Source organism: Lissotriton helveticus, chromosome 8 (genome assembly GCF_964261635.1).
Source record: "Lissotriton helveticus chromosome 8, aLisHel1.1, whole genome shotgun sequence".
Taxonomy (NCBI): domain Eukaryota; kingdom Metazoa; phylum Chordata; class Amphibia; order Caudata; family Salamandridae; genus Lissotriton; species Lissotriton helveticus.
The window spans coordinates 419320186-419345872 of NC_136069.1; the positions used below are offsets into that span (position 1 = coordinate 419320186).

The following is a 25687-nucleotide window of genomic DNA, read 5'->3' on the forward strand; positions in this document are numbered from 1 at the left end:
GGAAAGGTTGCTTCACATCAACCTTCTAGAATTGCGGGCGATACGTTTGGCGCTCAAGGCCTTCCTCCCTTCCCTTCGCGGTCAGTCGGTTCAGGTCCTAACGGACAACACGACCGCGATGTGGTACATCAACAAGCAGGGAGGAGTGGGGTCGCAGTGTCTCTGCAGAGAGGCTCTGCGTCTCTGGTCCTGGGCTCAGAACCATCAGATTTGTCTAATGGCGAATCATTTGGTCGGAGTGTTGAACGTTCGTGCAGACAGTCTCAGTCGGCAGTTCTCTGCCGACCACGAGTGGAGGCTTCACCCGGAGGTGGTTCACGACATCTTTCGGATGTGGGGGACTCCTCGGGTGGACCTGTTCGCCACTCACGAGAATGCGCTCTGTCTTTCTGCAGTCTCCAGTATCCGATGCAAGGAGCCTTGGGGGATGCGTTTCAGTTGAGTTGGAAAGGTCAACTCCTTTACGCGTTTCCCCCCATACCCTTGATTCCTCGGGTTCTGAGGAAGATTCGCCTAGACCGGGCCCAAGTCATATTGGTCGCCCCGGATTGGCCAAGAAGGGGGTGGTATACAGATCTTCTCCACCTCTCCTCTCACCCGCCGCTCCGTCTCCCTCACAGGGCAGACCTCCTCTCTCAGATGGAGGGGCAGGTTCTACACCCCCACCTCCAGACATTGCACCTTCATGCCTGGAGATTGAGCGGGGCAACCTGATTTCTTTTTCCCTCCCGCCTGACGTTGTGGATGTCATCTTGTCAGCCAGGCGTGACTCCACTAAGTCCGTCTATTCTTATAGATGGGCGAAATTTGTCTCATGGTGTGGGGAAAGGTCTATTGATCCTTTGAAGGCCCGTTTATCTCATGTTCTTCAGTTTGCCCTTTCTCTGGCGCAACAGGGTCTTGCCGTTGCTACAGTGAAGGGCTATCTTTCTGCGCTGTCAGCTTTTCTCTGTCTGCCTGACCAGCCTTCTCTTTTTAAGTCACCTGTGGTTTTAAGGTTCTTAAAGGGCCTTATTAATAAGTTTCCTCCTGTCCCTTTTATTGTGCCTCAGTGGGACTTGAATCTGGTCTTGACCTTCTTGATGGGTGCTCCTTTCGAGCCTCTCCACAAATGTCCCTTGAGGCTTCTTACCCTTAAAACGGTTTTCCTCGTGGCAATAACCTCGGCAAGGAGGGTAAGCGAGCTTCAAGCTCTTTGTCACAAGCCCCCTTTCTTGTCCATACATGCTGATCGAATGGTTCTCAGGACCAGGGCTGCTTTTCTGCCTAAGGTGGTAACTCCCTTCCTCCTAGGACAATCCATTACTTTACCTTCCTTCTATCCTCCCCCCTCACCCTTCTAAGGAGGAAGAGAGACTGCACCGTCTGGACCCTAAGAGGGCGGTGTCCTTTTACTTGGACAGATCCAAGGACTTTCGTTTGGAGGACCAGCTCTTCGTTGGATTTGCTGGCTGCAAGAAAGGGAGAGCGGTCCATAAAAGAACTTTATCGAGATGGATCGTCCTCTGCATAAAGATCTGCTACTCTTTGGCCGGTAAGGAACCACCAGAGGGTATAAGGGCTCATTCAACTAGAGCTAAATCTTCGACCTCTGCATTGGCTAGAGGTGTGCCTGTTGAGGATATTTGTAGGGCGGCAACTTGGTCTTCCCTCCACACTTTCGCGAAGCATTACTGCTTAGACTCCGAAGTGAGGAGGGACGGTCACTTTGCGCGCTCTGTCCTTCAGGATTTCCTGGTCTAGAAGAGTGGACGCCCTCCTCCGGGAGTGGGGACTGCTGTGGGACTCTATTCACAAGGTGAGGAATCCACACGGCAGATGTATCTATCAGAAGAACAAGTTACTTACCTTCGGTAACGCTTTTTCTGGTAGATACTATATCTGCCTGTGGATTCCTCACTGACCCACCCGCCTCCCCGTTGTCCACTCTTCTTTGCCAGAATTACTGTATTGTAATGTATATATATATTTTGTTGTCAAAGAAATGTTCCAATTTCTTTCCTGCTTTTGCTTAACACTGTGTTTTGCCTTGATTATTGTGTACTATGTATACTTGTATATTTCTACTGTCATTGGTCCGTCCGTGTGCCTCGATGGCACGGAAAAAAGGGCGGAACTGATGTCATCACGCCGGCGTGGGCCTGTTATAGGCGTCGGTGACGTCAGCGGAGTCGCGAGCGAGGTCGTGTCTCTATGACGTCAGGAGTCCACGTCGGCGCGAGGCTACGAAAAAAGAATTTCCGAATGTTGCTGACGCAAGGGGTATTCACAAGGTGAGGAATCCACAGGCAGATATAGTATCTACCAGAAAAAGCGTTACCGAAGGTAAGTAACTTGTTCGTTTCCGCCTAAAATATTTTGATGGGGCATCTCGGCATCAAAAAGTTTGAAGACCACTGCTGTAGAACTTTGTAATTTTCCTGTGGAAGAAATTAGATAGGTTGTTGCAGAGTTGGTGTAAGGCAGCAATATTGTTGACAGTGGCGGAGGGCGAGGTGAAATCCTTGATGATCAAGATCTCCCCGCAGCTGTTGGAGCTTCCTTCGATGTGGTCCACTAGTGTTTTTTTTTTCTAGATGTCCTAAATGCTGGTGATAGCATCTAAACTACCTTGTTGGTAGTTCTATTGGTGGTGATGTGGCTGGCTCTGTTTCCTTCCTAGCTGTTTACAGTGTTTGGCGTTTCAGAGGTCTTCCGTGTACCAGCTAGCCTGCTTGTTTTGACCACTATGCCTGTTTGGTTTGATGGGTTCGAGGGAGTCTATGCAGTTATCGATCTAGTTGATGTCCTTGTCAAGGTTGTCTGTGAGGCTAGGTTGATCTGTGCTGAGGGCTGATCCAGTCTGCTGCTGTGATTTTGCCCCAGCTGCGGCTTGGATTTCTGAACTTGGTAGGAGCGTTGATTTGGAACTGAATGATGGAGTTGTCGGTGTGGTGGCGTTGTAAATGATGCGGTCGCTTGTGATGAAGATGCGGTCAAGTGCATGCCCTGCGGGGTGTGTTGTTTCTGAGACGAGCTGGGTGAATCCGATATTGCTCAAGCTTTCAAGGAGTGATGTGGAGCAGGGGCCGTTTTGATCTTCCACGTAAAGGTTGAGGTCACAGAGGAGAATGTAGGCTCTGGAGTCTATTGTGAGCAGAACAATATAGTTGGTGATGAGGTTGGTAAATGTGGCTTGTGGTCCTAGTGGTAGGTAGGTGAGGGTTCCGTTCAGGGTGAAGTTTTTGGAGGTTTGTATCTTGAAGTGCAGGTGTTAACATGAATAGGGTGGCATTCTCAGTAGATGTGCATTTGAAGGATTCCTTGTAGGTAATGGCCTTCCTCCTGGCTATGAAGGCGATCCTGTTGAGCAATCTTGTAGCTCGCTGGAATTCCTGTGGCAATGTCAGGAGCCGATGAAGGGCTAAGCCAGGTCTCTGTGATGAACCGGATGTCCGGTGTGTCGGTGCTCAGCAAGTCCCATATTTAGGTTGTGTGCTTTCTGAGCGATCGTGTGTTGAGAAGCATGCATGCGAGTGGGGGTTTATGTGCGGGTTTGTTGTGTCGTGTGGTGTAGGTTGGAGGTGTAGATTTTGTTGGTGCTTGTGTACAGTGTGTGCTGGTTGGGTGTGTGTGTGGGTGGCGGGCTGCTGGAGAACTGGCAGTGGGTGTAGATGAAGGCTTCTACTGTTTTGAGGTGTGGCAGCAGTTAAGGCAACGATTTTCGGGGTGTAATGACCTAAGAAGTGCTACGAAGTATTGCTTGGTGGTGATCGGACTATGGTTCCGGGCGAGTGGCATGGGCCAGGTGGCGATGGGCTTGCCTTTGGTGCGCCTGCAGTGCGCGCGTCCACTGGACTTCCGTGTTGCAGCTGCTATTAAGTACATATTGCAATTGGGGGTGGGGGAGGGAGTGCAGGGCAAACACAAGGAGATGATTGACGGAGCAGTGAAACTTTTCAGACACTCGCGCCCAGTCACAGATCTGGGTTGAATCCATCATCGTTCTTTAGCTCACTTCGCCACCCCAGTTCAGACCCAGCTAATTGCAAATTCGTCTTGACCAGTGCCCGAACTGCCAAGCCATGTCTTCCCTGGACCATAAAAAAGCATCCTGGGACCGGTTTCGGGCTAACAGACCTAATCATTCAGGCTAGAAGGAAAACCAGTAATGTACTTTCCTGTTCAGGTGAATAATGGGAGATCCAGTAATGCCCCTTGTGCTGATGGGGGATGGGATGGTGATGGTATTGTTTCTCTTGATTTGCCTCAGATCGAGCAAATAAACTAACTTTACATGATATATTAGTTTTGTGTGAGAGTTAATTGAACATAATAGTATAGAATCAACCATTGCAGTAGGATTAGCAGCTGAAATAAATCCTGATTTGTTTAATCTAAATTTCAGAAAAGGTTATTTTAAACTCTTGGTATAAAATATTGCTTTTCTTTTCTTTTCGTTAGCCCCTGAAAAAAGCTGTAGGAATGATGGGAGCACCAAACCTTATTGCAGACACTGGCGAATATGGACTTAGCTACAGTGTAATTTCATACTTGAAGAAGTTGAGCCAACAGGTAACGTGAAAATACTGATTGCACCATCTCACTAGGATTGTACTCTCACGACCACCTGTCATGCAGGATGTTTGCATTATTGCTGCCATATATTGTAGAATGGAAGTGTTTGGCAATAGGAACTTAGCCTGGTGGTGAATTTGCCATTGTACCCGAAGGAAAACTTTTCTGAGAAATTGTCTGTCCTAGTGCCTTCCAATGACTGAGTGTGAAACCACTAGTCCTTGAGCTCATACCTATTCTTGAAGTTGTTACTGTGCTGCTGCAGGAAGTATGCTGTAATTAGTACCTCTATTGTGACTTCAGTGTCTGATGTCTTTATTTCCAGAACATTAGTAATTGGTTATGTTAATAGGGTTTATAGACTAATGAAACTATAAATATTTTAAAGCAATAACATGAACATTTCTTTTCAGCAGTTGTCTTTTATAAGTCAAAGAAATTTAAAATATTTTCAGACTGCTTATTATAAAGGGTTAAATTTGATAAGGGGTTTGTAATATGAACATTTGTTTCTCATGTGCTATCTAACTTGCATTAAATTGTGGTACTGTTGAGGGGGCATGGCTTGGCGCAGATGGAGTAGGGAGCTCTGATCTGTGCTCTGGTGGCGAACCTCTATCCAGTGCCATCCTGAACAAATCGGCAGACCCCGGGGGCCACAGTAGGCAAATTCGGCCCTGGAGCATATAGCGCTCCGGTCGTGGGAGTGGCGAGGCTGTCTGAAAGGCAGGAGCTGACTCGGAAGTAAAATTGAGCGGTTGGGCAAATGGACAAGATGGCGCCCTCGACCGCATATAAGAATCCCTTGGAGAAACTGGGGCCTCAGGGCCATCTGAAGGTACTTGCTAGTTGGGTACCTAACTCCGCAGTACCCATATTGCGCGAGAGATGTGAAAAGTACAGGTGGAAGACCGGAGCTGGAATACGTGCGATTGCTGAGAGTCTTGCATACTAAAATGTGGGCGGCTGAGAAGGAAATGGTGCTTGCGACTTGTGGATAGGCTGTGGCCGGCGAGCCCCCTGAGCCCCATCAACCAGAGGCTGATGCTGGTGTGAGTCTGCCCCCCGCAGGGGAGTGCTGGAGGGAAGACATGGACTGAGAGCCAAGGCTCGCGAAGGAGTGGCTGCGGAGAACAACGCAAGCCTAACTCCTGGCTGAGGCGGGCCTCTGAGGAGACCTGGGCCGCGGTGGTGAGACAAGCGGCCGCTGAAGCACAAAGGGGGAGGGGCAAAGAATAAGGGGGAGCAGAACCCCCCACAACCCCACCCATAGAAACGACACACCAGGGCTGGAAATGCCCTACACAGCTGACTGCACCTAAAGGCCTCGGGGGACCGATCTCATCAGAGGGGCCCGCCTGTGCCCTAACCTACGACTTGCCGAGGTGAGTAGAGATGTATGCAGTAGATGGGAGTAGCGGAGCAGTAGCAGAGCTAGGCCACTGAAAAGTACCGCCTTCCAATGGGGGCGGAGAGGAGCCAGTAAGGTGGAAACCTGACCCTCTTACAGGCTATAAAAGTGAGAGACACTCTCTGTGTGATGAGGCCGGACCGGGGAGGGGGGGCAGCAGACCGGACCCTACCCATTCCAGCCGTACCGACATGGTACACTATAGTAGACAAACTGACCAAGATGGAAGCACGGGTGCACACTCTTGAACTTAGAGCGGAAGACGCAGAAAATAGATTGCGCCGCAATAACCGGAGTTTCGTGGGCCTCCCTGAAAAAAATTAAGGTACCGACATGATTGTGTACGTAGAGAAATGGATCAGAGAAAGTGTAGCTGTGGAGGACCTTTCCCCCTATTTCGTCCTGGAAAGGGCCCACAGAGTACCAGCAAGGCCCCCGCCACAGGGGGGGGCACGCCCAGTGGTGGCACAACTCTTGTTCTATAAAGACCGGGACTATGTGCTTCAGCAAGCCCGACTGAGAGGCCAAATAGTGGTGGACAATAGCACAGTTAGAATATACCTAAATTTCTCAAGAGAGGTACAAAAACGAGCTTCATTCATGGCGGCGATAAGAAAACGACATCAGATTGGGACTCAATACTCTGATATTCCTTGCCAAGTTGATAGTGGCAAAGGCAACAGGAACACGGTTCTTCACTGCACAGGCATGGGAATGGTTTGATCATCAGGCGCCCCGCAGGCAAGACCAGATCACACAGGAAAGGTGTCAGAGGAAAACGGACCGACTGAGAGAAAGACGAGGGTGTGTCTCCGCCTAATAAGGGGGGCAATCCTTTCTGAGGCGGAGGGGCAGGGTGGTGGCGGCGATTGCCTCGCTCAGTGCCTCCACGGCTGCTGAAACATCCTCACTGACTGGAGAGGAGTCCAGGGACTCTGACTCAGACCACAGCTTCAGCATGATGGGGGGGCCCCAGTTAAGAATTTCTGGTGATGACCCCCAGAACGGCGGACAACATCACTTGAACAATACCCGGCACGCAAGTATGGGAGGAGGTGGGGCAGTGGGGCCGGTAGACACATGGAGGCGCATGCACCCGACGATTAGGGACTACTCTTATTTCACACATGACCTGCATGTTCAACTCGATACCTTTTTGTGCTCCCCTAATACAGGAGGTGGAATACCTGACTCGCGCGATATCTGACCATAATCCAGCCATCAGCCCATCCCTCACCTGGCAGCATAAACCAGAGGCTCCGGAGGACCAGGTCTTCCTAGAGGATATTAGAGGCCACATATTACACTATTTCTCAGAAAATGTAGACACAGCATCGTCCAGAATGACAGAATGGGACACCTTTAAGGCAGTGACCGGGGTCCGGTGCATGGCAACATCTATTGGCATGCGCCAAACACTAGTGACGGACGTGGAAAGAGCAGACCGGGACTTAACCGACTTAGAGAAACAGAAGCCTAGGCAACAGGAGCTCCTAGCTGCGAAAGAGAAGGTAGCTGCCCAGGAGAAACGTCTGAGATTCTTTGACTACAAAAAATACATAGAGCGCATTCATGTGGAAAGACAAGGCAGGTAGTCTACTAGCCTGGCTGGCCAACTGGACCCGCAGAGGGAACACTATTGTGGAAATAACAGATCATGATGGGCACCACCTATATAGCCAGGAAGAGATAAACTGCAGGTTTCTAGATTTTTACAAGAGCATGGGGAGATGTGTGGAGGGAGAAATGCTAGACTATCTTACCCCGCTCCCCCTGCCCACCCTGACAGTAGAAAATGCGGAGGTATTAGGGGCAGGCTTTACAGAGCATGAAGTAATGGCGGCCATTAAAGGCCTTGCCAGGTTCAAAACCCCAGGAACGGACGGGCTCCCTGCCGAGTTATATGCCTCTTATGTGGCGGAACTAGCCCCAAGGCTGGTAAAGTTGTATAAAGCGCCCGGAGAGGTGGGGGGTGCGATGATAATCCCACTGCTTAAACCGGGCAAATCGCCTCTAGACTGCACGGCCTATTGACCATTATCTATGCTTGATTTGGATCTAAAATACTGAGTAAGATCCTGGCGATGAGACTTCCCCCGTTTATGACTACTTTTTTCCACCCAGATCAGGCGGGGTTTATCCTGGGAAGAAACACGGCCCTCAACATCCGATGACTGTTATCTATACCGGAGGCGAGCAAACTAGGAGGAGGAGATGGAGCGGTCTTCGCAATTGACATAGAGAAGGCCTTTGATAGCCTTGAATGGGGTTTTTTATATGCACGATTGAAATGAATGCGAGTGGGGCGAGACTTCCTGCGATAGGTACAGCTGCTATATGCGGAACCCCTGGCAAGGGTATGACTGGTCTGGACAATATCGTAGCTGTATCGGGTGGAGGGGGGGGCACAACAGGGGTGCCCTCTCTTCCCCTTGTGGTTCGCTTTGGCAATGGAGCCACTGCCATTCCTTGCTTGGATAGGCAGTAGATACAGAGATCTGCGGATGCACCACATTGCACTATATGGGAATTACCCCCTATTGTTCTTGAATGACCTGGAAGGAGACCTGTGAGGAACCAGGGAAATGATGGCCGAGTTTGGGGTGATGTTGAGGCTTAAGGTAAATTGGCAGAAGTCCAGACTCTTCCCTTTGACAGAGGGCAGAGACCCACCTGATAGATTGGGAGACCGCATATGGGAGTCTCACAGTCTAAGATACTTGGGGGGGTAAAAATCTACCATTCCCACTCAGATATTCAGGAGGAGAATATAGGAGGGATCGGGAGATCTTAAAAGATAGCATGGCCTTCTGGTAGACTCTCCCACTATCATTTACTGGCAGGGTGGCACCTTTAAAGATGGAGATTGTATTTCTTCACCACACTGCCTGTATGGATACCGAGAGCACAGTTCACAGAGTTGAACTCGTACATGACATCGTTCATATGGGGGACAAGCTGTCGATGGGTGGCCTTAGCGAAATTGAAAAGACCGACCGAAGAGGGGGACTCTCAGTACCTGACTTCGAATCATACTATCTAGCGGGGCAGCTGCAGTGGTTCACACAATGGTAGCAGGGAGAATGACACAAGGAAGGGACATAGGAACTTTTGCCCCCGAGTGGGATGAGCTCCTGCGAACTCATCTGAGGGGCACCACAGGAGTGTACAAACTAAAGTGGTACAGCGATGCTGGGGTAGATACTATTCGAAGAAACTGGAAGATAGGTACTCTGTAACTGAAACGCCATTCCACATGTGGCTATTTGGAACGGCGGGGTGCACGTTCAAGGTGGTTACGTGTCTCCTATAGAGCGATTGGTGCAGATTCTCTCCAATCCCTGAGAGCATTGAGAGACCGGTGGGGGCAGAATAGCAGGATTGAAAAAGAAACTGGAAGCTTGGGTGGGATGTGAGAGCAGGATACTACTCAGGAACGCATGCATGGGAATAGTAAAGAGCCAAAGCTTGGGAAGCACTACTAGAAATCATGAGAAACCCAGAGCCAGAATCGGGCGGGTCATCAGCGCGGTCCTGGCAAGGAAGCCTGTTACGCCAACAATATGGAGGTGGAGGACATGAATATAATGAGGGAAAGGAGCTAGCGACCTTCCGGAGATGTGACACCCTACATAGATGAATACCAATTGTGACTTGCAGTAGGGGTTTACGGGGTTGTTGTGGAAAATATTCAATATAAAAGATAAACAGTACGCTGATGGCCTAAATACTAATGTATACAAAAATGTGAAAGAAGTACGATACAAGACTAGAGAACTGGTATTCATGAAGATGAATGTTTAAACTAAAAATGAAATAAAATCTGTTTTAAAAACAAAATGTGGTACTGTTTTGCTTTTTCTTCATATAAACTCCAGTCTGGTTACTTTAGAGGCAGATACCGCTAGTTTTCACTTCAAATGAATATCCCATTTCAGTGAATTCCAACTGTGAAAATTACCCCTTCAACTTTGTCCTTTATAACAGACTTTTCTGTGCTTTGAGATTACCCCGTTCATTTATTTTCACACAGTCTTAACATTAGGGAGCCTATTATAATCCTAATAGTTTGTGAGCATGAGCACTAGATAATTATTTGTAAATGAAAGCTAACTAGTTTCAATGTAAGCATAGTTACACCTGTGTTTTAACTCTTGTATTCTCAGGACAAACTAGTTGTGGTGCTGTCACTGTTCAATTAAACTTTCCTTGTAAGTGCTACAGATAAAGAGGTATGTCATGTATAGGTTCAACTCCTGGCCAGTGCAGTTTATTCCACCCATCGGAATTGATGTGGAACCTACTTTGTGCACCTCCAGCTTTTTCCTAAATGGAGCCCTGCCTCAAGCTTTCCTCTGAATATTTTGGATGCTTTGTCACATTATCATATGCCACTACAGTTCAGGTGTAAGCCATGCATATAGTGTCACAGGCTGTTTGCAGCAGCTGACCAGCAAACCTCTGCATCTTCTCTACGTAGAACAATCAATCAGGTGGTGCACACCTTTGCTATGGGTACTCTCTTTTGACAAGAGTACTCTCGAACTCTGGTGTGCATGCAGTGCAAGTGCCGCCCTTCCCTGTTAGAGATGTTGAATTTCATCTTTAATAAAGCAGGATTATGTGGAATCTCACACCAGATGTACGCGGAGCATCCTTCAGGTACGGAGGTAACAAGTCATCCTTTTCATAGGCTGCTGTGTGCCCCATGTGTCCATGTTGGTCACAAAGGAAGGTTTAATTAATCTTATCCTCAATGGCTCCTAGCAGGTGGTGCCAGAAACTCAGCGGAGCTAAAGTTTCATCCAAACCCTGTAGTGAATTTCCTGGAAAGGGTTTCCAAACTATTACTAGTCAATGATCAAACTATTTCTTTCTGTAGTGATCTGTCTGATCGTTTCCTGATCCAGGGCTAGGTTTGGACATCCTGAACCCAGTTTGCACTGTGGAATTGCACCACTCTGCCAGATACTGCTGACTTATTTCACAGACATTTTGAGCACACTTCCCAGGGATCCCTTCAGAGTTTCCTGTGGTGATTCTTTGGTGATTGGACTAGAAGGTAGACCCACCTCACATACTGGGCGATATAGCATAGCCCCAGCCTGCCAAGACCTGTAGAGATTTTAACTTCTCCACCCTCTAAGTATGATCCTAGATCAGGCTCTATTAATTGGGCTGCTGTGAAGGAAAGGTTGCAGAGTTGAACACTGAGAAGCCTCTTTGCAAGTTGAGCCTATCTCCTCCGTGTTACTCACACAAACATTGCTCCACCTGAGGCAAGAAGCAGTATAGGCAAGTAATCAGCTGCATCCAGCTGTCAATTTTACCAGCCGTAAACTTCTTGTTTTTGAGAGGGTACTGGGACGCTGAAACAGCATATGTGACACTGTCTTTGCAGACTTCCGTTCCAGACCTTAGAAGAAGCATTCACAAAGGTGTTCCTGGTATAGTCCCAGGCAATTTGGGGGTTGCCACTAGTAAAGCTGTCTCTGTTCTTGGGACTCATGAGGATTTTTCATTGATTGTCCACTTCTTAGGATAATTGGACTTTGTCGTTATCAGGGTTGACAGCTCTGACCTATTGGATCAGGAACAGCAGCATATTGATTTTGACTTTCTGTGCTGCAGCCTTCCAATTCAAGTTCAAAACTCTAAACCAGACTTTGAACTTCAGTTTGGACATTCCTGGATGCTTTGAACACAAATTTCAAAACTTGGACGATCAGTTATGCTGCTCCTTTCCAGCTTACACTGCCTCTAGTGCAATGCACTTGCAGTGCTTACTGGCACAAAGAATTCAGTGTACATGCCCTTTTGTACACTACCGATACATGTCTTTCTCATTAGAGTCCACTCTCAAAACTCACAACCTAGCCCAGCAGAATTGTGAGTTTGTCTCCTCTCCTAAAGAGGCCATGCTTGGGGACATAGACAATGACCTCCGGCCTGGTACCACTGAGCTTGACCTGCACCCATTTACGTGGTACCTCACTGTGTAGGTCAAGGCTCTTAAGGTTCTGTCAGTCAAAACCACAATACCATGGATGGGAAATTTGGCATTGTAGGTACTTGAGGTGTCCCCTGCTCTACCCACCAAAACCAACAGTCATCATTGAACACTCACTGTCGAGAACTAAAAAGGCCATAATTTAATTTAATTAAAAAAATGTTTTATATAGCGCTGGCTAGACCCGGAGGTATCAGAGCGCTTTACATGAGTATCAGACCATAGTTGCAGGTTACATCGTTATAAAGGTTACACAGTTGGAGCATGGCAACATAGTTACATGTAAGGGCGAGATAGACAATAATGACATATACGTAAGGGAAAAGGCAGGCAAGGGGAGAGATTCAGGGGAGGGGGTAGGAGCAGGGGCGGTAGACCGAGAGTGAAGGAGGGAAAACGGAGGGGAGGGTGACGGGGACACAAACCGGTAGACAAGTCAAAGCTGCGTCCAAAGTCCAGTAAGTTGTGATCCCAGGGGAAGTTGTATAATTTCCCCATCTCTGTTGCGAGAGGTTCCCTTTACGCAGTGGACTCTCTGAGGGGTCTCAGACTCCAAGGCCTACATACTGGATCCTGCCCCAAAAAGTGGAGAGGGAGTGCTTTTGGCAAGGGGTGCCATACAGAGATAAAGGGAACTATCCCAGACCTCCGCTAAGTGAAGAATCCCTTAACACTGTGGACTCTCTCAGAGGGGTATCTGAGATTCCAGGACTGGAATGCTAGGATCCTTCCCCAACAAGGGAAGAGGGAGTGCTTTGGCAAGGGGCACATTCAAGGAGGCCAATTAAGGCCTATTTCCATTATGTGTGAGATCCCGAACACAGTGGACTCTCTCAGAGGGGACTCGGAGACTCCGAGGCAATACTGCTGGAACCCTGCCCAACAACCAACAAGGGGAGAGGGAGTGCTTTGGCAAGGAGCACAATCATGGAGGCGAAAAGGGACAGTTGGGCATGGGGGGGCTGTTTGGCGGACAGGGGGGGGAGTGCTAAACATAAGGTTCAACATAAATAACAAAATTACATCAGTTACACAATTACATCAAATACTAGAAGAACATTTCAGGAGGATAGAAGATTAAGTGAATGGGTCTAAAAAGGGTAAGGGGGTATAGATACATATATGCAACAAATTAAGGAGCTAGAAGGGTAGAGAAATAGAGCGGATAGGGGCAAAGTGGGATTGAGAAGGGAGAAGAAGAGGGAGTAGACGGTATGAAGAGACGAAGGGAAAATGTGCTCAATGGTTGACTGGGTAGGTGATGGTCGAGGAGGGAGTCCACAGCCAGTCTCCCCTTTAGCTCACAGGGTAGCTCCATCGGGCATCAGTCCGATGGCTAGGTCTCTAGATTAGATCAGGTACGGGTTACATTGGTAGTTTGAAACATTTAACTAGCATATAAGACAAGATTAATGGGAGGGTAAGGGTAAAAGGGACACGAGGAGTGAGATAATGGCGGGGGCCGAAGGAAATGGACTGTCCAATGTCCAGGGGGGTGGGTGACGGTTGAGGGGGAGGTCCATAGCCCATCTCCTCTGCATCAATTGAGGTAGCTACATCTGCCAAAGTGCTTGGTCTAGAAATACCCAAAGACACACCTATATTTATGTTAAGAAACTCACCAGCTCTCTGTCATGTTTAATGCCATTTACTTGAACGGAAAAGACTTGCCCTCCCTCACTGGTCAGCAAAGTATAATGTTTGGAGTTCTGAGATCTTCAACTCGGGCAAATGTCAATGCTGTCATGATGAACTGTGAGGCATGATTGGAGCACAAATGTGACCGCTACACAACTATGCCCAGGAGGAGTTGTATCCTCAACCTAGGCAGAGAAGTAGAAAAGCAGTAACTAATATACTGGGTCCTCATTTGCACTGTCTCATGCGCTCTGAGCTCTGATGAGGTTCTCCAGTATTGCAAGACTAACAAGGTCTTTTTGAAATCGCCAAGTGCCATTCAAGCTATAATTGCCAGAACAGAGTCTAGCATTCAAAAACTCTTCAGTATTTCAAGTTGAGGCTCCTTTCGATACAAATCTCGAGCAACTTCTTCCTTCACCGCAACATTAGTTAAGAGGAGGTCCTCTAGTTGAAAGACCAAGCTTGATCGCAGTCCTTGATAGAGGTTAGCAAGTCCCAAAGATTTTCCCCAGGTTCCAACTATTAATCTCTCATTGACCTTCACTGTTTCGACATTGCATAATTGAATTGAATATTCCCCTCTCTTTCATCTTTCAATTTCATTTACACTTCCTTCCCTGCTATCTTTCTGTGCTCTCACAAACTTCCTGCTCTCAGTGCCCTAAAGTGGGCCGTTTGCTGACATGGAAGTGCTTTATAAAACACCTTGAAATAATGATTGCAGTGACCTTTTACTGTTTTACCTTCTGTCTCTCTTCACATTTTGCGGATCAGTTTCTTTGAAATCTTAGAAATCCCAGAATCTACCATAATCCAGCTACTCCAGCGTTGCCTCCCCAGTTCTAGTACTACTTATGCTATCTGCAGCGTGCCCTCATTCATGACATCCAGGGGGGGGCTGCTTCCCGTGGATCAAGACTGCTGTGAACAGGTCCATCTCCGCATTCCATAGTCTTTTGAAATCAAAATCTGATTTTAGTCAGATTGATATAGACCTCCTTCTTTGGTAATGGGACAGGGGCTGGGGACTCAGTGTATCCCCATGAAGTTTCTACCTTCAAATGATTTTTTTATTACAAGTTTTATTTATGTCTTGTATTTTTTATCCTTTTGTTCAGGCTAAAATTGAATGTGATCGAGTAATTGGCTCTGTTGGCAAAAAACTTGTGCAAGAAATGGGGATTAAGGTGAGGAGCAGATCACATGCTCTATCGCTTTCCCAACGAAAAGATTTTAAGGAATTGCTTCAAGGAATCACTGGTGAAATCCCACATCGGCTGCTAGACCTCAACATGAAGGAGTATGCTGGCTTTCAGATAGCTTTGCTGAATAGGGTGAGTGCTATTTTGTCTTTCATAGTATCTTAAATCTTCGCTTGCTTAACCAAATACGCCCCATCATGTATGCTCTTGTAATATAACATTTGTATTGCGAAAAACTGCCACAAAGTGCTCCTGGCACTGGTCCGTTGTCCAGTACATTTCAATCATTAGAGTTGGTGATTGGTTGAAAGGTATATTGTGGATGGTCTCATCTGCGAGAAGAGGTAGCTGCTGCGCATTAGTACAGATTTTCTCCAGTTGTGTCTTAGTAGATTTCAACCTATGTTTAGTTGGACAGTTGTCTTGGAGTTTTTTTTAGATTATATGCTAATTTTGCATTCATTTCAAGTGGCTCTTTTTGGATTATCGATATATACACCGAAGTTAGGTGAATATAAGGGATCACCCAAGTGTGATTTGAGAAATCGAGGTATTTCAGTTTAAACTTTGGCCTTTGAGGGAAAGCCTTCCAGTAGCAATTCAGCGTACATTATAAGGACTTTGTTCTCTTCCTTGGAAGTTTCGTAATTCAAGGCAGAGAGGGAGAAGTGAGAGTCTTGAAAGTAACTAGTGTACCTGCTACGTCTTTGTAGAAGGTATTACATGTTCCTTTGGCATAGCTGAGAGAGGAGAATGCAAGTGCTAAAGAGGTTGCACTTTAGACGGGAACCCCAGGAAATGAGATATGTGGAGTCGGAAGACTTGTTAAAAAAAAATAACTTGCCTCAGTTGACCTGTGACACCAAAGTGACGTTTGTGCCAAAGGTTAACTTTTTGAGCTGCAACAATCCCATTCATCCAGTGAGCTTTGATCTGAAGTGTCCATTTTCGTTTGTAATTGTTTGGGTCATTGATGTCCAGTCCAAACTTGTTAAGTATAGGGTAGGTATAAGACTCTTTTTGTTAGGAAGTTGTATTTATTAGAGTTTCAAACAGTGACGAGTACAGTATTACATCATTAGCAGGCTTGTGGTCAAGCGATAGCACTGGCATACATAGCATTAGAAACAAGTAGACATACACGTCAGCCTCCAGCAGCCCTTCTGCATCTGGTTAACACGATAGCAATATCGACTTTCCATTTAATGATTTTCACCCAAGAGGGGTTTGGGGTCTGGAGAATGAAGGGGATCAAAAAACAATCTGGCAGCAATAAAAGCATCCATGTTCTGGGCTTTTACCTTCATGTTTGGGCGCAGTTTTCCAGCACTTCTCAGAAAGGCTGTTTCTTCGGGACAGACTGCTGGATTTCTAAAGCCATAAATGATCCTGAAGTGTTCACTGGAGAGGAAAAAGCATAGATGAAATGGGAGAAGTATTAGTGCTGCGTGGATTTCAATGTTCTTTCCCTGAATGTGCAAGGTACTGTAATTAACTTTGCTCAAGGTTTGTTTCATTCCTCCATGTGTTCCAGTGCTTTGTTTGCAGCTTTGAGGGTCGGCGGCTCTGTCAAACCTCTTGGCTGGTGGGATTTCCTAGAGAGCATCAGGACATTGAGCAGGGCTGTGAAACTAAAATCCCCTGTGAAACATTGATTTAAGATTGAAATGATAAATGTCGGGCAGATGAGCAAATTGGCTTTTATGTACTCGTTGAGGATTAGAATACAACACTTATTCCAGGCATGTGATTGTACAGATTGTGAGGCAAATCAGAGCTGTGTCTGTGCCATATACTCCACGTCATACAACAGCTGCATTACAGATGCTCCATAGTTTTCACAGAGAACTGGAGGCTAGATTGGGGGCAAATGCCCAACATTTGAATCTCTACATTCTTAAGGTGCAAAACTATGCCTTCCGGTACTGATGGTGAATGGGACGTGGTGGTGTTCACACTTAAGAAGTGACATCAGGCCATTGAGCTTTGTAATATTTTCTGTCCCAGGGGCTGCAAAGCAGCGTCAAGGGTTTGTCCCACCTGAGTGGGCAGGTCAGATGAAATGTTGATAGCTGGGTCTGGTGGCTTAGTGGATTAATGCATCCACTGTAATGGCCTCTGTTCGACCTCATGGTCACAGGTTTAAATCCCGGCAGGTCCACTCAGCCTTTCATCATTCTGAAGTCGATAAAATGAGTACAATTGATTTGGGTAACAATAAACGTCTGGTAGTCAGCGCCAAGATACCCTTGGGTGAACGTGTGCTTTACAAATACATGTTATGTTATATACCTTCAAGAGGGTTTTACCATAAGCAACCGCAAACCTGCAACCAAGTATTTAAATTGCAGAAAAATGGTAACACAGAGATTTAGGATGTGGACTGTTGTGGCGTTCAACACGATTTCTGCTTGCTGCTGTGGTGTTGTGTAGAGAAGGTACGTAAATGAGTGTCAGATGTTGCTTCTGGCAAGGAAGGGTTTTCATTTAATTGCAACAAAAATGAATGGGTAGTGAGAAGGGGTGCAATGTAGATAACTAGGTCTCACTGTACGCTTCATGCTCTCCTGTTTGTCTGGTCCTTGAATATATTTTTGTTCCTGGAGAAATTATGTAATGAAAGATAGGGCTGACATCTGTCATAATAGCCAGTTTGGGATCTTGCGTTGAGTGTGATCCAGTTTCCATGACAGATCTTGTATTGATGAGTGTGCATTTATTTGATTTGATGGATTGTTACAAGGCATGCGATAAGGGTGGATAAAGAACAGTGTGGCGCGGGGGAAGGAAAGAGGGAAAGTTTCTTGGGAGAAGAGGTGAGACAAGATGAGGAGGGGGGGACAGCATTTCTGGAAGGCTGTATTTAGGAACATTGGGATTTTGGAGAGGGCTTTGTGGAGAGAAAACGAGGGTAAGATGTTGGTAAGGAGGTTGTGTGAAGGGCGGCCTCGAAGTAAGGTTTTATTAACTGCGATTTGACTTGTATGAAGTTTGAAAGGGTGATGGAAATGTTTTGTGTGAGAAGAAAGGGGCCTGCTGGCAGTGGTAGAGGTGGTGAAGGAGTGCAGAAAGGGAATGTGCGAGAGATGGGCTGCAGGTGAAGGGCAGTTTGCGGTGGTAAAGGGGGAGTGTTTTAGAGAGATGTGAGGGAGGTTCTGAGGGGATTGTTGAGCGACTTAGGACATTCCTTATCCCTATGACCGTTCATTGAACTGACGATTTGTTTCGTACCTTGTAATGTGAACAGAGGGCTGCTGATGCTATTGGGCGGATTCCACCCATATGAGAAATGAACGGCAGCTTCTATAGTTTAACCAGAGGTCTTCCCTTTTTAATCTTAAATAGCTTATTTTGTTAATATTAATATATGAGTAAACATATCCAGCACAGAATGATCTGCTGGGAGTGCCTGGATGTGAAGAACTGATTTGATTTTGAAAGTGCAGCTCAGAATTCCTTCTGCATCTGTTCCTTTGTCAAAACCCACCCAGCTATGCTACATATCTTTGGCTAGGCCCTCCCTTACGGGAAAGGACATGCATAGCAGATGTGCATTTTTCTGGCCTCCGTTCTGATACGAAGTAACCAATCAGAGTGTTATTAATTTAAAGAATGGAGGGCTGAGCTGAAACATAGCTGTGATCCAGGAAACCCTGATGGGTTAGGCCGAGGTAGAATATTTGTCACGCAATGATGTACATGTTAAACTAATAAACATTTATATTGGAGTACTTTATGATGCATGCAATGCTGCTGTGCACATGTTAACAAATGTATGCAAAATGCAGATTATCAAGCATTGATTAGTTCAGTCTATGTATCGATATTAGTCAAAGTCAAGTGTTTGTGTCTAGCAATCTTTGGAGAGGAAAGCCTTGAATCAGTATTACCAATTAATTTGTTCATAAAAAGATTTTATCCAAAGCATATATTTCAAATTGTAAGATTCATTTAGAATGCGTCACTGTTTTGTCGCTGATCAACGTTCTTAAATCTTGGTTCAGTAACTAGTTCGGTTACAGCTTTGAGGAAGGCAGATGATTAAAAGAGGAAATTGTCGCTCAAAAAAAATTCAAGAAAGGCGGCCAACCTCTAGAGGGAGGGAAATCCATAGTTTGATTTCCAGAAGTACAAATGACTGAAACCTGGAAGGAGCCCAGGATGATTAAAGGCACAAGAGCAGGGCGAGAGAGGAACATAGAAGATTGTGGGCTAGTTGATAGTAGGTTTGCAATATATGTAGAAGGACGAGAATTAAGCCATTGAAAGGTAATGGAAGTGAAACGAAAATTGATGGCACACAACACAAGGAGCCACTGAGGATGGTATAAACATCCTATGTATAGAAAAGTTAGCGCAAAGAAGAACTCCTACATTTGCATGTAGTAGTTGAGTGCCATAGGCGGAAATGGCAATAATGCAAAAGGAGTAATTCAACAAAAATGGAACAGTTCTAATACAACAAGATGACTAATTTTTGAAGCATTAAAGTAACATCTCAGAAAGGTTAAAAATGTTGTCTGATTAGTTAAGTGTAAAGTAACTGAAATCTGCAAGTAGTAGCGACAGCAGCAGTTTGTCTATGTGGTGTACATCAATAGTGTAAATGATAAATTACTCTATTTACACTTAGCACTGGTACCTGATATTGGTTTCTTAAGAGCTGGGAGCATAGTAGGAGTGAAGCATTAGTGGCACATGGCCATCTAGTCATGAACAAAGCCAAACAAGGTAGTTTCCACCAAAGCAAGTCACTCTTTACCTCAGACAGCATTTAGTTCAGCAGCCCTGCATTGGAGGATAGTGTCTAAGCATGGCCAGGTCGTGTGATCATACTATCCAGTTTGTGTTTTTTAGATGGATGGCCATCTTGGTAGGGTATTTTAAAACATCTGCTTACCTTGTAATCACTTGATTCCTATGCTATGAGCAATCAAAGAGAGCAGTCGGAGGCTGTCAAGTTCAAAACAGATCTCAATTTTAATCCCTTCTACTGTAACCGAATATTAGTGACATAACCTTAATAACCAGCATTTACACATTGTGACTGTTGTGAAATAAAATGTTTGTTTTTCGTTTGTATTCCTGTTCCTGTAGGATTTAAAACCTCAGACCTTCAGAAATGCTTACGATATCCCCAGAACAAATCTGTTGGATCACCTGACAAGAATGCGATCTAATCTTCTAAAATGTACACGCAGATTTCTCAAAGGACAAGATGAAGGTTAGAAATATTCTTTTACCTTCAGGCAGTTTGGACTGCTACACAGCTTCACTTAAATACCAGAAGTTGTAAGCTATCGTTTGTGATATGAAGAATATTAATGCGTACAAAGTATAATTTAAATGCGTATTTAAAAAAAGACTTGAGCAGAGGGCTGCATTTCATAAGTATCGTCTTTACAAGCCTACATTTTCCTTGGTTTACATGAAAAGTGTTCTATTATATATTTACTTGGGTTGGAGAAGGGTGTCCATTGTTGACATTGCAGGGTTTAGACATGTATCTCTAATAAGTATCCCCATTCCTGAGAGTGAGTGCAAGAAATGTAATTCCTCACCTTCTACATATCCTCCCAGTGCCAGACTGGATCCAGTAATTTTTCCACAAATAAAGCTCTCCAGCATTGCCAGGTAGTTCCTGGCAGCCACAGGCACAACAACTATTGTTGTAGATGTGATGGCATCTGAGCATATAGAGTGCCAACCGATGCACTGGAATCCGTTCCTCTTTTTCTGTGCCTGATCTAGAGAGTTCTGGAGCTCTTAGTGCATCACTGAGACATTTCTTCATCTTCTCAATGGCAACTAGGTAAAATAAATCTTCCTAAGAGTTTATGGTTTGAACCTGGTCAAGGCTGCTGTAAGACGTCCTTGTCAGACACACAAGACATCTGCATGTGGCATCTTGGATCTGATCATGATGCCTCTGTCTCTAACTCCAGTTACTTAAGGCACTTAAATGCATTCATAATCATAAACCAGGAAGCCATGTATTTTTGGCCACGGTCTGCAAAGATACGTTGAAGCATTTTCCTTTATGCAAGTCCCCTGTTTGGGAACAATCTCCCTTCAGATCTTTCCGAAGAAGAAAAAAATATTTACAAGTAGATGATCTCTTCTAGTGAGCTGTCCTGCTTCTGGAAATGTGCAGACACCCGACACTGTTCTAAGATGCTTGGGTCTTCCGTGTCATTGGAGCAGAATCCCACCTTAAAAATGAAGCCAGAATTTCCAACTCTGTTGGATGAGCCCTTCCAAGTTGCTATGCTGCATCTTTTCAAGGCTGCTCCATTGCCCGCTGAGCCTCCCCCTTGATGGTAGGCCTCGTTCTCTGTGATTTGAGGACTCTAATCCTGGCGCTTCCTGACTCTACTGCACCTTCAGCTCCTGTCTCTGCTTCTCCAAAGAAGTCAGAGCCTCAGTGTGTTAAGTACTGCCTAGGGTGTCAATCACTTTTTACCCAACTTTCAAAGCCCTAAAGTCGGCAGACATGATTTGAGTGGTAGTTAATGCTTGTTTTGATAATAAATTCATGAGTCATTTGCTGAAACCCTTTCAAAGGCTGCAGCTTTACTCCAATGGAAGAACTTTGTGGGTCAGACTACTGTGCTCTTGTCATGACTGATAAAGATTTTGGCTGTAAAGATAATGACTCTGAAGCAAGCAGATAATCTCCTCTCCTCCTATAACATCAACATTGGCGGCCTCTACCTAAATTTACAAAATGTAAGGGTATTGCATGCCTCTCCAGAAGGGTTAGCCCATACCCCTCTGTTCCTCATTTTTATGAGGAATCTTCTCCAGCAAGTTCATACTTCAATACTCTGTTTTGAATTTGATCAAGAGCCCTGTGGTGCCATGTTGCACTGATCTGTCCCCAGACCAACGAGGAGACATCTGACTAAGGTAGCCGGCACCTCTGGAGAACTGAAATGACACGCAAATTGATTGGAGGGACACATTCAACAGTTGAGATCTGGAGGCACCCCTGGTGATGGAGGCATTGCTTTCTCAGGCACTTCTGGCTTTTAATACATGACCTGGCATACAGTGTCAGCAGGATGCGCAAGGTCATCACACCTAGCAGATTGTAGGTCATATTGAACCGGAAGCCGTGTCTGCGTCAAACACCAGAAGACACTCCCAAATATCTGCAATTCTCTGCGGAGTGAAAGTCTTCATGGGTCTGTCTCTGGTACCACCCTTAAGAAGATCAGCCTTTACATGGATAGAAGATGAGACTTCTGGGCTTTGAGTGTAAAATCCAAATCATGGAGAATGGTCCTAGTGCTCTACGATGTTCCTTGACCAGTGCTTGGAGATTTGCCTTCACAGACTCTCCAACTTCTGGCAGTTTTGTGGAAACATATTGTGCGGTACTGCAGCCAAAGCGTAGGATGCGAGCTGATGGTGCTGGGACAACACAACCAACCTCCGGTAACGTCTGTGATGAAGCATTGGCAGATAAAAATAGACTTTCTGAAGGTTCAGGTATGCTAGCAATCCCCTGCATTGGAGACTAACAGGACGTGGTGCATGGACACCATTTTGAACTTGTCCTGCCTAATGAACATATTCAAGAGACAAAGGTAACAGATGGATTTGCACTTAGTCCTTCTTGGGGACCAAGAAGTAAGGGTAGTAGAATCCTGTGTCCCTTCCCTCAGGCACCACCGTTAGAGTCCATTTGAAATTGTGGACATTCTTAGCTACCAGGAAACCTGCCACAAATCCCATTTAAGTGGCTACCTGGATCAAGATTGTTCATTGGTGTTGGAAGGTCTGTACCCATTTCAGTTAGGCTTTTCAGATCTTCAACGATGCATACTCTCTTGCCTAGCAGGGCTTGTCAATGGCTACTGTCAAAGGTATTTTTTTCGTTAAGCTGATCCACCTTCATGAGTCTCCCTGACGTCCCTATCTATTTAGGTTTCCAATATTGATGTGTTTTTTAAAAGGCTCACTGTGTATGTTCTCTCACACTCCATTTATTGATCCTCAATGGGATCTGAATATTATGTTGACTTTTCTTATAGTATTCTGTTCTCGCCAATGCACAGTTGCCTGGTTCGACTTCTTACTTTGAAGGCTTTTCTCTTGGTGGCAATGTCTTCAGCCCATAGTCAGTGAACATTAGGCCTTTTGGTTTGACCACCTTTCACTATTACAAAAAATAAGGGAACCCAAAAGGTATGCCATAGGGACCTTGGGCAGTATCATATTCTAGAGAACAATGGTCCCTATTTTGGAAGTGAGAATAGGAAAATGCAATAATCATACGCTGAATAGTCAGTATGTCTTTTGTCCAGCCGGACAAGAATTTAATTTTCATATAGGTTCAGTTTCAAGGAGTTGTTTTTTTCAAAAAAGCAAAACAAAAAAACATTTGATGACAAGTGGGCACAGCCGTGACCCACGGAACACACGACAAAACAACAAAAACAGAATGGCCAAAAGGCAGGGCAAAATATGTCTGTATGCTTGCAATCAGTTTAACAGACTTAAATCAGTATTTTCACACCATTGCACATTACAATATTACTTATTCATATTGCATATGGCGTTTGGGTGTCGACGACGTTTCAATGCCAACATTACATACAGGGCATCATCTTCAGGACAGTTAAATGTATCATTGTTTGTCTTTAGAAAGTTAAATACATTATGCCTTTTTCACATTACTGTACAATTATTACAATTAAGGAAAAAAGGGGGGAGAAAAAAATATAATAAAATTGGTGAACAGAGGGAGTGCTAGGCAAGTTAAGTCGTCATCAGTGACTTTAAGTGAATTAAAAATTTCGGCGAGCGGTGTGAGTGGAGGGTGTGACTGGAGTTCAAAAACGGCGAATGATCAATGATAGCGTGAATCATGGGTTCTCACAAAGCTCCATCGGCAATTATACTCTCTACTGGAATTAAGGAGAGATCGAGGACAGATAGTGACACAGTATAAGCACAGAGCTCCATCGGCAATTATACTCTCTCCTGGAATTAAGGAGAGATCGAGGACAGATAGTGACACAGTATAAGCATTCCGAAGGTGGACGCATATGATTAAGAGACTCAGTGGTTCTCGAGTGAGAATAACGCCTCTAGGGAGTTGAGGATGTGAACATAACGTCGCAGTGGTACGTTTGTGCTGTAGAGCAGTTGGTGCCAGGACATAACCGCGGAGTAGTGAGATTTCAAAGCTGAGGTTCCTTACGTTTGAAAATTCAAGGGTGGAAAGGCGCGCGGCTCACGTTCAGTGCGGGTGGAAGGTCGGCTAATGGGACCTAGTTGAAAGACCGGAGGGAAGAGTTAGGGTTACGGTGCAGACAGCAAAATGAGAAAGGTAATTAAGGAGGATATTAGTTACCGTAATGATAAGGATTTCCGACTCATGGGGAGCTGAAGTATCCCAACGAAGTGCACGATCGCATCGTCTGCAAAATAATGGGTGTGGGTTAGAACTGAATGGAGCGGGAGGGCAGCTTGGGTCTGTGCGGGACATGGTTCTGATTTACTTGTGAGGCGGGTGCTCGGTGGCTGATCCTGCTGCATGGTGATGGTGATTGTGAGCGTTTGGTGAGCCCATGTGTATGGCTGCCCGGCCATAGAGAGCGACGACGGACTCAGGCGCTACAGAGGAGTGGTAGGGGTCGGAAAGGGGCGGCCATCTTGGAACGGAGTTCAGGGACTTAGTTATAGTTGGGTGGTGCGAGTGTGTAGGGAGTAGGGGCGGCGCATGTGACTTAAAATTACCCTAAAAGGGACCGGTAATCAAACAGTGGTGTAGTGAGGACGGCGCGTGTGACTCATATCAACAGTACATAGGAGCAGAGGTGTCATACTAGATACATGAAAAGCATTAAAGCAGGGAGGTCCAGTTCTCTAGGCGGTTAAGACCGCCTCTAATACTGTTAGTCCTTAAAATGCAGTGTAGTTCTTCTTTGTTTAATTACAGAGATACATCTGCTCCCCTGGGAGGGGGTTTGATCAATGTTATTATAGTCCAGACCAGATCCATCTCATTATGTCCTTTTTCTGTGAAGTGATCCACGAGTGGGGCGTTGGCCGTTTTGCAGCGAATCCTACTGCAGTGTTGTCCAATCCGTAGTTTTATCTTCTGGCTGGTCTGACCTACATAAATCAGCATGCAGGGACAAAAAATAGCATACACCACATTTGACGAATTACAATTTGAAAAATATTTTCCATCAAATTTGATGTTGCCATATTCAAAGCTCTTCCCTTAGATTGTTGAATCACAACAAACACAGCTACCACATTTTGCATGGCCTTTGAGGTTGGGCAGGCCCCATGCGTCATTGAGTGTGGCTTTGAGAGGTTGTTGGGGGAGAGAGGCACGCACTAAGTGGTCTTTTATATTTTTCCCCCTTTTAAATGAGAACATTGGGCGTTCGAGATTGAGTGGGCCAGCGTTGAGTACAGGCCAATGTTTTAACACACTTTTCCTGATTGCATTGGATGCTGGGGAGAAAGTAGTCACACAGATAAGCCTATCCTGGGCTTTTTTGGTTTTAGGTTGCAAGAGAGTCTCTCTTGGGCAATACCAGCCCCGATTTAATGAGCGGCGCACAAGTTTGCGTGGATTAGTGATGAGGGATTACTTGAAGTATTTGAGAGCAGTAGATGACCCTTTGCAGCAATTGATTGGGAAATAAAAGTATCATGGCATAGACAACTGAGAGTAAATGATAGTACCAGCAAGAGCTAGTAGAACAGTAATGCACAATTGGTAGTGTGAGATGTGAGCATGAACAGAAAACATGTTGGTTTAACAGCAGACAATTACTGTTTATGTATATTGACTAAAAAAGTATTGTACGCCTTCCTAAGGGTCTGTGTTTTTACATG

General features: G+C 45.6%; 1 protein-coding gene across 1 annotated transcript in view; it reads left to right on the plus strand.

Moving 5' to 3' along the window:
* The window catches only part of INTS6 (integrator complex subunit 6), a 428531-nt gene that overhangs the window by 333411 nt on the left and 69433 nt on the right, over positions 1-25687 (plus strand). The window contains exons 11-13 of the mRNA XM_078657272.1: positions 4444-4554; positions 14738-14953; positions 19919-20045. Coding sequence (XP_078513398.1) covers positions 4444-4554; positions 14738-14953; positions 19919-20045 — 454 coding nt within the window. The remainder of the gene's footprint in view (positions 1-4443; positions 4555-14737; positions 14954-19918; positions 20046-25687) is intronic.